Source organism: Hakea prostrata, chromosome 2, assembly GCF_041222555.1.
Source record: "Hakea prostrata isolate BN-2017 chromosome 2, UWA_Hpros_2, whole genome shotgun sequence".
In the NCBI taxonomy this organism is placed as follows: domain Eukaryota; kingdom Viridiplantae; phylum Streptophyta; class Magnoliopsida; order Proteales; family Proteaceae; genus Hakea; species Hakea prostrata.
In genome coordinates this window covers 50,490,020-50,501,343 of record NC_142601.1, presented here as the reverse complement: position 1 = coordinate 50,501,343, position 11,324 = coordinate 50,490,020, and the positions used below count along the sequence as shown (strand labels likewise).

The window sequence follows — 11,324 nt, the reverse complement described above, 5'->3', positions numbered from 1 at the left end:
CTAAGTTCTATACAAGTTTCACCTGCATCCACCCAAACTTTAGGGATTGTCCCCTATGTTCTTGTGTACCCAATCAACTACCCAAAAATCATAAAACCCTAACCTTCTGAATTGATATCCTTGAATGCTGATCCCTAGTTGATCATCTTCAATCCAGGGCTGCATTAAGATGATACTGAAATCCATTCACCCCCCCCCCCCCCCAAAGAAAAAAAGATGATATGAAATCCAGGTTAAGTTCTCCTAGTAATTAATGCAATGGCTACTGATAGTTTCAGCGAAATCCAATGGTTAGATCAAACTATAAGAAGAAATCCCAGTCTGGTTAGATAGGGTTATATGGACAACTCACAACCCTAATATGAATCTGACATAGGAATTATAGTTATCTAAACAGAACAAATTTTAGGATATCAACATGAAACCAACGAATTTCGGGACTTGAATTTGTGTCAAAGAAACAGAGGCCTCTTATTTATAACAAACACGAAGTGCAGGCACATCAGTTAAACCCTAGTGGACAAATATAGCCTCGTATTCATAGTACAAAACTCCCCCTTAAGTTGGTGTGCAAATATCAATTATGCCTAACTTTCCAACAATAGAAATAAGATTCTTATCTATCAGCTAACTGACTATCGGGTGGAAAGAATGGAGTGCAAATGAGACCCCTTTCCAGATTCTCCTTGATAAAGTGACAATCAAGTTTATGGTTTGTTTGATCAATGTTGAATGGATTGTAGAAATGTTGATTTCTGATTTGCTATCGGAGTATAGGGGATATAGGCATCTCAACAGAAGCCAAAATAACTCACAAATGCATGGGCTAGCGTTTTAAATTTTGCGTACTTACCAGATGTAACAACCACTCCTTGCTTCTCGCTTTGTTAGTTGACCAATGTACAATTAACAGAGGTGCAATGTCCAGAAGTAGAGCTCCTAAAGTCTGGGCTGCCACTCTGCCAGTCCAATCTGCATCTGTGAATGACTTGATTCATAGGCAACTCTGGGATTAGAAGAGAATACCTTCCCAAGAGCAGCTCTCAAGTACCTCAAGATTTGATAGACTACTTTCAAGTGCCATGAATGAGCTTGTGCATGTATTGACTAATCACACTATCAGAAAAGGCTAAATCTGGCCCATGTGACAAATCAGTCTTTCAACCAACCTCTGGTAGCTGCCCATGTTGACCGATTCACCATCAGCTAGCCACTCAAAATTATCTCAAAACCGGCATGTCTTTTTCCTCAAAGATAAATTATTCTCCCAGTGGAAATATGATTTGGGTCACATGGTAGATTTTAACCTCAAAAAGGCCTATTTAGGCTGACTTGTCTCATTTCCGTAAATATTTTGGTTCTAGTGCTTTGAGGGGTTAGTTTCAAGAACTGGTGAGGCCTTCATATAAACTGGATGACTGGGATCCTATTATACTCTTCTGTTGCTCTGTTATTATAGTACTAATTTTCTTTCATAGATAATTTCTAGTAAACTTTTTAGCCAGGTTGCAAATTTCATGTTGCTGATAACATAATGAATTAGGTGTGATAAGGATGATTTCTCATCCTTTCCCTAATTGTCTCTCATTTGAATTCTTTCCATATCATTTCATCTTCTCATTTGAATTCTTTCCATTCATCATTCCTCTCATTTGAATTATTTCCATTTCATTTCATCCTCTCATTTGAATTCTTTCCATTCATCACTCCTCTCATTTGAATTCCTTCCATTCATCATTCTTTACATTTGAACTCTTTCCATACCATCTCATCCTTCCATTTCATCAATATCCTAATTTGGCTATTAGGTTTCTCTATTAAATCATTTCCATACAAACATTTCCATGTATTGTATTTCTATGTTTTATATCTTTCTTTTATTGTTCATAGTTACCTAACAGCATGGGATGTATGCTGCCTATATATTTGAGGTTCTCTCATATGAAATCATTCAACTATTTTTCCCATTGAGATTGTTTCTTAATATGGTATCAGCCTAACATACGATTCCACATCTTAATCAACCACGTCTTCTTCTTCCTCATCTTCCATCTCTTCTTCAATGGCTACCAATACTACGTCTTCAATGGATTCCTCTCATACGGTTCACTCTTTTGTTGCACCATCTTTCACCATAGATCAATACCATAAACTTCTCTCTCTGTTGGAGTCTGGTAACATTCCACCATTGGCAAATGCTGTAGGTAAAGTATCTTCTCTATGGGTTATTGATTCGGGTGCCAGTCTTCATATGGTTTCCGACTTATCTTTATTTCATTCGGATAGTCTTGTTCCCCACACCCAATCTATTCGTCTTCCAAATGGTGGTTTTGCTCTTGTTACACATATTGGGAATTGCAGCCCCATACCCACTTTACCTCTCACGAACGTATTACATGTTCCTTCTTTTGGTTTTAATTTATTATCTGTTACCCAACTTACCCACCAACTTCATTGTTTCATAACTTTCTATCCTGATCATTGTGTGATATAGGACCTACGCACAAAGGAGAGGATTGGGCTAGGCAAGGCGTACAATGGACTTTATTATTTGGAGTTGGATTATCCTGTCGCTGCTGTTGTTTTACCCGCCAAAGACCTTTGGCATTCTCGTTTAGGCTATCCATCTTTAAAGGTTTCTAGTTATATTTCACATTTGGATCCTAATATTTCTTTTCCTAAAGATTGTGTTTGCTTCATTTGTCCTTTAGCTAAGCAAACTCGACTTCCTTTTCCATCTAGTACAATTTCTACCACCTCTTGCTTTGAATTGATACATTGTGACATATGGGGACCTTATTTCGTTCCCTCAATTTGTGGTGCAAAATATTTTTTAACTATTGTGGAAGATTTTTCACGATGCACCTGGGTGTTTTTGTTAAATCATAAATCTGATGCTTGGTCCCGATTAAGGGAATTTTTTGCTATGATCAAAACCCAATTTGGATACCAAATTAAACAACTCCGAACTGATAATGGTCGTGAGTTTTTTAATCACCATTCAAATGCCTTTTTTACAACCCATGGTATTATTCATCAACATAGTTGCGTTGATACACCCCAACAAAATGGGGTTGTTGAACGCAAACACCGCCATCTTCTTAATGTGGCCCGTGCTCTCTCTTTTCAATCAAGTCTACCTCATAAGTTTTGGGGTCCTTGTGTTTTGACAGCCGCTTACCTAATTAACCATTTACCCACCCCGCTGTTACATGGTAAGTCACCACTTCAAGTTTTATTTGGCAAGATCCCTTCATATTCTCATCTTCGAACTTTTGGATGCCTTTGTTATGGTCATAACCATTCATCCATTCGTCATAAATTTGATCCCCGAGCATCTCCAGGTGTTTTTATTGGGTATCCATATGCACAAAAAGGGTATACGATTTATGATTTACAAACACATAAGGTTTACATTAGTCGTGATGTCACATTTGTTGAAGATTCTTTTCCTCTTTCAAAATTGTCATCCCCATTATTGCATGTTTTACCCACTGCAGCTTCAGATATTGATAGTTTACCCATCTTGTTAGACCCACCCTTATCAACCACACCCTCTCCCCAACCGGTTGAAGAACCTCCTTCACCCACCCTCCCATCCACTACCATCTCTCGGCCATCTCGGGTTCATCGACCGCCACCCCATCTTCAAGACTATCATTGTTACGCCATGGATGCCCAAGCTCCTCCTTCATGCACATGTACTCTCACTCCACGAAAGTTGTTTTTTATCCTATCATAGATTATCCTCACCCCATTTCAGGTATCTCAAGGCCCTCAATGCTATAATTGAACCTACAAGCTTTGCTAAGGCTATTATTTCACCTGATTGGAAGGAGGCCATGGACAATGAAATTGCAGCTCTTGACCTTAACAAAACTTGGTCTTTTGTACCTTTGCCCCCAAACAAGAAACCAATAGGTAAATTAAACGGCATTCAGATGGGTCAATTGAGCGTTATAAAGCGCGTTTGGTGGCAAAGGGTTATACTCAAATTAAGGGGGTTGATTACCATGAGACATTTGCCCCAGTTGTTAAGTTGGTTACTGTCAGAACACTTCTTGCCATTGCTGCCATCAAAGGATGGTCCCTGCATCAATTGGATGTGCACAACGCTTTTCTCCATGGCGATCTTGATGAAGAGGTATATATGACACTTCCACCTGGTTATCATCGAAAGGGGGAGAAATTGGTTTGTCGCTTGCACAAATCATTATATGGGCTTAAACATGCATCCTGTAATTGGTTTTCCAAGCTTTCTGGTGCCCTTATTGATCTTGGATATACACAATCTAAGGCAGATTATTCTCTATTTTCTCTACTTACAGAGTCTTCATCTACCTTTGTACTTGTTTATGTTGATGACATTTTAATTGCTGGGTTTGACACAACTATGATTTCCAACTTAAAATCACTTCTTCAGCAACGTTTCCGAATTAAAGATCTTGGATTGCTTAAATATTTCCTTGGTCTCGCGGTGGCACGTTCCAAGAAAGGTATTTTCATCAACCAACGAAAATATACATTGGACATCTTAACTGATGTTGGTTTCACAGGTGCTAATCCGACTCAATTTCCAATGGAACAACACCTCAAGTTAACTACTTCTGATGGTGATCCCTTACCTAATCCAACACCATACCGTCGGTTATTGGGAAGACTTATTTATCTCACAATTACCCGTCCAGATATTGTTCACACTGTGAATGTTCTTAGTCAATTCATGCATGAGCCTCGTAAATCTCATATGGATGCTGCTAATCGTTTACTTCGTTACCTCCATGGCACTTCAGGACAAGGGATTCTTTTATCTGCTGATAGTGAGTTGTCTCTTCGTGCTTATTGTGACTCAGATTGGGCAAGTTGCCCTATGACTCGAAGATCTACCACTGGATATTGTGTGTTTCTTGGTTCCAGCCCTTTATCTTGGAAATCTAAAAAACAAGCTACTATGTCCCGCTCATCTGCTGAGGCTGAATATCGTGCTATGGCTGTCACTACTTGTGAACTCATGTGGTTAGTTACATTGCTAAAAGATCTTGGCATCATGGTCCCTCGACCAATACCTTTATTTTGTGATAATCAAACTGCTTTACATATTGCTGCGAACCCAGTCTTTCACGAGCGCACCAAGCACATTGAGATTGATTGTCATGTGGTTCGTGATCAGGTTCGACATGGTCTTATTCAACCCACCTCCACCACTAGTGCTGCTCAAGTTGCTGACATTTTCACCAAGGCCCTTGGAAAAGATTTATTTCTCAGTCATAGAGGCAAGTTGGGAGTTCTTGACATTCACTCTCCAACTTGAGGGGGAGTATTAGGCGTGATAAGGATGATTTCTCATCCTTTCCCTAATTGTCTCTCATTTGAATTCTTTCCATATCATTTCATCTTCTCATTTGAATTCTTTCCATTCATCATTCCTCTCATTTGAATTATTTCCATTTCATTTCATCCTCTCATTTGAATTCCTTCCATTTGAATTCTTTCCATACCATCTCATCCTTCCATTTCATCAATATCCTAATTTGGCTATTAGGTTTCTTTATTAAATCATTTCCATACAAACATTTCCATGTATTGTATTTCTATGTTTTATATCTTTCTTTTATTGTTCATAGTTACCTAACAGCATGTGATGTATGCTGCCTATATATTTGAGGTTCTCTCATATGAAATCATTCAACTATTTTTCCCATTGAGATTGTTTCTTAATATAATGTACTAAGTAATTTCTTACAACTCTCTTTGTTTCATTTTCTTGTTTGTGTTTTTGATGCATACCATCTGAAGTTTTATATTTCAGGTTTAAGGATTGCTTCTGTGGCGCTCTTATAAGTGTGTCTTGTTTTATCTTTCTTCCAGGCGACAGACAAAGTTGTCATATTGTTGGTTATCATGGCTGCAGTCTTCGCTTTTGTGCCTATACAGTACCTTATACTGTTGGCCTTTGTTGATACATTTACAAGGGAGATGCCAGTTAGAAAAGAGAGTAGTGACCGGTTGACAAGGCGGGTAAAAGAATGGTGGTTCAGGATACCAGCAGCTCCTGTCCAAATAGTCAAGGCCGAAGACAAAAAGAAAAAGAATTGATTGGGTCTTCTGGATTTAATGTTCATCTGTGAAGGTTCAATCACATAGGCTTCTGCTTGACCACTTATATTGGTGTTCTTGTCTATCATTAGGGTGTTCGGTTCCGACTATTCTGTAGATTTTACTTTTGCAAGGCTAGCTAAGAGGGTTAAATGTCTTATAGGCAGCCAGAAAAAAAAAACATGATTAGTGAGGCCTGTTGATAAGAAAACATAATTTACATTGATCATACAGTAGTATTTGCAATTGTATTTTAATTAGTTTCAAAGATCCTGTCGGATGACAGTTAATTATTTCAGTGACATGATATGAAGTCAACATCATGGCATAAGTGCCTGATGCAAGTTTTGAGCTCATTAAACTAGTGATCTTGTTTGGGTGGTCATCTCTGAAGAAAGGATTTGGCAGCGTTTCCATAACGTTATACCCACTGTAGAATGGTTTCTGTTGGTTTTCTGTTGTCTCTCCGAACTTAATGCCTAAACTTAACACATTTGCACGCAATAAAACAGGATGGTAGTTTCTACTTGTTTCAGGGCTTTGTGTGTGGTTTCCGTTTGGTACTAGAGAGCTTGTGGCCAATATAAATATATAATAGTCATTAAACACCACAAGTGGGAAATGTCCTCCAGCTTTAACATGCTTGGGCCAAGCATATGAAGGCTGAAACCTTCTTTACTATGGGATTTAGTACTGCTTTAGATAATAAATGTTAAATAAAAATTCCAAGAAATTATGCGAATATAAACAGAAACAAAATGAAAACACATAGAGGCTTAAAATGATTTACAAATTAATGTGTTGTGCTATATTTATAGGCAAAAGAAGAAAATTTTTCATTATATAGAAGAATAAAACAAAGATCTCTCAATCAATTGTCAGAATGGTATTACAAAAATTCTCACCCAAGACTTTAAGATGAAAATTCCAACTCTCATAATGACATTCCAACTCTCATGATGACCTAATAGGCAAACACAAGTACATATTCTACACAAAAAGAAGAAGAAAAACATAGGTACATGTTTATAGTTTTTTGCTAAATAGGTTGATCCATCGGATCGGGTTGTACCATACCCTGGGGCTACACCCCCGTCATAAACTGAGATTAGTAACTGACAGATATACCAAAGCCCTTTGCTTCCATAAAAAATCTCCCAAATTAGGTCATTCGAAGTCGTCCATCAAAATATGTCGTGTGCGAGTTTATCGTCAAAATTGGGTACAAGAATTCTGGTCACAACATAAAAATAATTAACTCATTGGAAGTGAAAATCCTGTTGGGCAGCTCTTTGAAAGGTAGAAGCAAAGGTAAATTGAAATACCAGAGGAATGGGGGAGCTTGCTTAACTGGTGATCCCACTATTAAATGGAGATATCATCAATAATGACATTCACCTTATTAAACAAGTGTAGCTCATCTGTTGTGTCATCATGGTGCCCCAAGAGGTCTGGTTGATGCAATTGATTGGAAGGCAATGAGGGTGAGTGTAAGCACAAAGATAAACAGGTATAGAAGTTAAGGCTAAGGCCATCTTTGGTACAAATATGTACCAAATATGAGAGATGAGAGAGAACCAACCTTGGTGCAATGGTGAAAGTTTTCCATCGTGACTACCAATTTTGTGCAGGTTTTCAATTCAAAAAGATCTTGCGTTGGCCGAATTGTCCATTTTTGATTCCAACTGTAGAGGCCGTTGGCCCAATTAAATAATTAGTACAATTCAAAAAACTTAACTTCTGGGGGCCTTTTTTTTTTTTTTTTTTTTGGGTACAAAGGGGTTTTATTAAGCCGGGGATGGGGATATTAATAATGCCTCAGCAAGAGTCGAACCCACGACCTCTTCACTAAGAGGTGTTGGTTTCACCACTAGAACAGCTCTGTGTTGGCAAGGGCACGCTTTATGTACAAGCAGATGGAGCAATTGGACTAAGAAATTCGGAAGGCAAAATAAATTGACTGAAACACCCTTTAAATTGGACCTGGATGAGATCCAATCGTTACAGAGAAGCATGTTATTCAGCATCCATCCATGTATACATTCCAAACATCAATTACATGCCTATGACATACAGAGAAGAAAATAACTACTGGTGTAAACCATGAGATAACTAGCCTTTCATTCGATCTCTATCTGCTCTGGAGCTTCTTCTTGGAGTTCGGATCCTTTCACATCAATTTCTTCTTCTGTAATCCCAGAGGCTTCAGCTGTTCTTGTTATCCATTCCCTGAGGGGATCTTCATTCAAATCAAGTCTTAGAAGACCCGCTAACATCCCACCCATGAAAGCAGCAGGCTCCTAAAGTAACAGAAAGATGGCTTAGTTAAATCTCAAATTATATAAAAAAGAAAGAGGAATGGTTCCTCGATGGGCTAATTAAGAAGGAATTCTTGCATGTCCTCACATCTCCAAAAGCTACGTCTTGCAAGGTTCATACTTGAGGTGAAGATATTCAACATAGAGTGGAATCATTCAAAATATAATTGTAAGTTAATATAGATGGAATAAGATAGTTTATTTCTTACTAATTTTGATTTATTTGGATTTTTAAGTCCAAGTCCTTCACAAGTTACGTCTGATAAGGTTTGTACATTGTGGGCCAGTAGGACCAAGGTCATTATTTGCAAACAATCAAATTTCAGAAACAGAAATAGCCATGGAGCAAAACAAAGAAATGAAATCCACCCAGAAAATCAAAATTTGAAACGATTCTCAAACACAGCTTAATAGCTGGGGGAAAAAAGAAAGTTGGCAGCACAGAAAGGGCCACATGACTGAATTTCAGTTGCCCTATCTGTCCAATTGCCAAATAGCCATCAAATCCTCCACTCAAACAGACCAGTGCAGAAAGAACTATTAATAAGATTTAGATAAAACTTACAAGTAGTGGATCCGGCTTTAGTCAGCTAAAAGGAGGTGCATTCCTCCCACCCAAAACCTTATCTTCTGGCACTAAAATCAATGTTTATTATTTTTCCATCTGACTATGCTTTCTTCTTCTTTTTTTTTTTTTTTTTTTTTTTTTAATTTTTTATAATTTACCATGTTTGTATGTTGTAGTGATGCACATAAAACTATGGGAGAGTCAAGGTGGTGAATCATCCAATTACAATTAAATTATGTTAAGGATACAATCTAAACCCATATTTTCTTGCAGCAATGATAATGGATCTGACTTGGCCTATGCTTTTTGCTAATGATTTTGTTTTGATGGAGGAAATCAAAACAGTGACAAATGTGAAGTTGGAATCATGGATATCAATCTTGGAAAACAGAAGCAGATTATATTGGGTGCAAATGTAGTAACATTAGGACATAAAAGTGAGAAAGAAATTTTAAGCACTTAAATTCAATCATAAATGAAGAAGCAAAAGAGGATGACGTTGCAGGAAGAAGTAAGAATATGGAAGACAATGAAGAGGTTCATATGGAATAATGTCCTTGATAGAAGCAGTTATTTTTAGGTTAGAGTTTGAAGGAGATTTGACTCCCTGGGATAAATAATGCATAACCTATCCATCATGATCATTGTGAACAAGTGCAAGGACTTTATAAACCAGAAAGAGTTCAAGCAAACTGAGACTCTTCTTCATCGAAGTTCGTGAAAGCAAAAGGCAGAATTTCATTGGATAACAATTCTGAATCTCGGTCCTAATGGTGGTGGTAGGTTTCATGTACTCCACTTCTCCATGGATTTAATTAAATCTAATATTATCAATTGGAGAATTGTTAATGAACAAAGCACAGTATTATACTCTAACATGGTATTTAGAGCTATATACACACCAGGTGATTCTCCCCCATGGATCTTGACTTCCCACATGTCAATGGGTGACAATGTCTCCATTGCTACCAGAACTCTTACAGCCTCTTTCCGCTCACCCTCTTTCCATGCCAAATGAATACTATATTTCAATTAAACTCATGCCCAAGAATTAACTGTTCTGCCAAACACAGGTTGAACTGTTTCTTGGTGGCCACGGCCTTTTCACTCATGTCAACAGATTGACCTCTTACCCTACTGATCCTACTGCAACGAAACTAGCATCACCAAGACTCGCTGACTGCATTACTTAGGAATAGAACAAGCACAGCATTGGGTATTGCTGATTGGAGAACTGGAATCCATGTACAAGACTCCTTCTAGTGGGGATAAGACTTGAGTTTAGTTGCCATGAGACTTTATCATCCTTGTAATTTTTCTCCATATATTTTAAATATTTTTACAGTAAAAGCTTGAAAGTAGAAAAGCAGCAGCTCATCAGTGAAGTCTGAAAAATTAACCTGAGGAGTTTATACAATATTACACTAGGAAAACAGAACATGACAATACTTCAGAGCATAATCATGAACATGATGACTAAATTATTGACTCTAGGGAATTAACTGGAACATTGGACCAAGTATAGTGAATCTAGAGAGGAAAGTGAAACGGAAATGTAAATGAAGACGAAATCTCAAATGGAAGGCAGCCATGTGTTTGGCAAACATTTGGAACACAAGCAATGAATTTAAAGACAGAATTTGGTCAATCCACACACCAACTCTACTAAAGGTTACTCCACAAGTCTAACCATAGATCGAAATTATATGAAATTTTGTAAACATTAATAAGAAAAGAGAGTAAGAATTACCTATAAGAAAAAAAGCAACAACTAAATTTTAGAAGATTAGCGGTGAAGAAATAAAGAAAAATGGCTAACCTTAAGAGCTTCCTTAAGAATCGGTTCTTCGGTAGGATTGAAGAACGCTTTAACCCGGAAACTTCCTAAGCGCACCTGTTTCGCCGAAGGCACGGCGCTTGAGGGATTGGATTTTCCCTATAGAGAAGAAACCAGAAAGGGGAGAAGCAGAATTACGACAAAAGACGCAAAAAAATAAAAATGGATTCATGCTACAAGTAAGCGGAGGACGAAAGAAAAACAATCAAAGAAGAGAAAAGGTATTCGCGAAGGTAAGCTCACTATTGCCATTGAAGAACTACCAAGGAAGAGAGCCATCTATGCTTTTCCCCTTCGCAATTACACTCGCACCACCAGTCGCACTTGTTCCTGCTCTTTGGTCAGCTCTGCTTCGCACGTTCCTCGGTGACGTTTCTATATAGCGAACCATGAATGTGAGTGAAGAATTAGAATGGAACCAAAAGGGCATTTACGTCAAAGCGCAGAACCCAAAGCCCGGCCCCGGCCCGGTTCACTATGAATTAATTTTTTTAAATGGTTTTTA

The 11,324-nt window shown here is 37.9% G+C and overlaps 2 protein-coding genes across 2 annotated transcripts in view; one reads left to right on the top strand and one right to left on the bottom strand.

The window, feature by feature from the left end:
- The window catches only part of LOC149024713 (polygalacturonase inhibitor (DUF639)), a 43,424-nt gene extending 36,704 nt beyond the window's left edge, over nt 1–6,720 (top strand). Inside the window, exon 10 of the mRNA XM_089144913.1 lies at nt 5,869–6,720. Within this exon, the coding sequence (XP_089001039.1) occupies nt 5,869–6,096 (228 nt within the window). The 3' untranslated portion in view covers nt 6,097–6,720. The remainder of the gene's footprint in view (nt 1–5,868) is intronic.
- Nucleotides 6,721–7,996: 1,276 nt separating this feature from the next.
- On the bottom strand, nt 7,997–11,180 carry LOC149024712 (UPF0426 protein At1g28150, chloroplastic). Its single transcript, XM_089144912.1, has 3 exons — nt 11,063–11,180; nt 10,802–10,918; nt 7,997–8,396 (listed from the first exon to the last, which is right to left on the bottom strand). The coding sequence occupies exons 1-3, from the start codon at nt 11,096–11,098 to the stop codon at nt 8,217–8,219; spliced, it is 333 nt and encodes a 110-aa protein (XP_089001038.1). The 5' UTR covers nt 11,099–11,180; the 3' UTR covers nt 7,997–8,216.
- Nucleotides 11,181–11,324: the final 144 nt, after the last annotated feature.

Excerpts from the sequence above, each read along its gene's own strand:
- LOC149024712 (XM_089144912.1), bottom strand. The coding sequence starts at position 11,098 with ATGGCTCTCTTCCTTGGTAGTTCTTCAATGGCAATA. Across the intron at positions 10,919-11,062 it reads GTAGTTCTTCAATGGCAATA|GGAAAATCCAATCCCTCAAG; the intron begins GTGAGCTTACCT and ends TCTTCTCTATAG. Across the intron at positions 8,397-10,801 it reads TTCTTAAGGAAGCTCTTAAG|GAGCCTGCTGCTTTCATGGG; the intron begins GTTAGCCATTTT and ends CTGTTACTTTAG.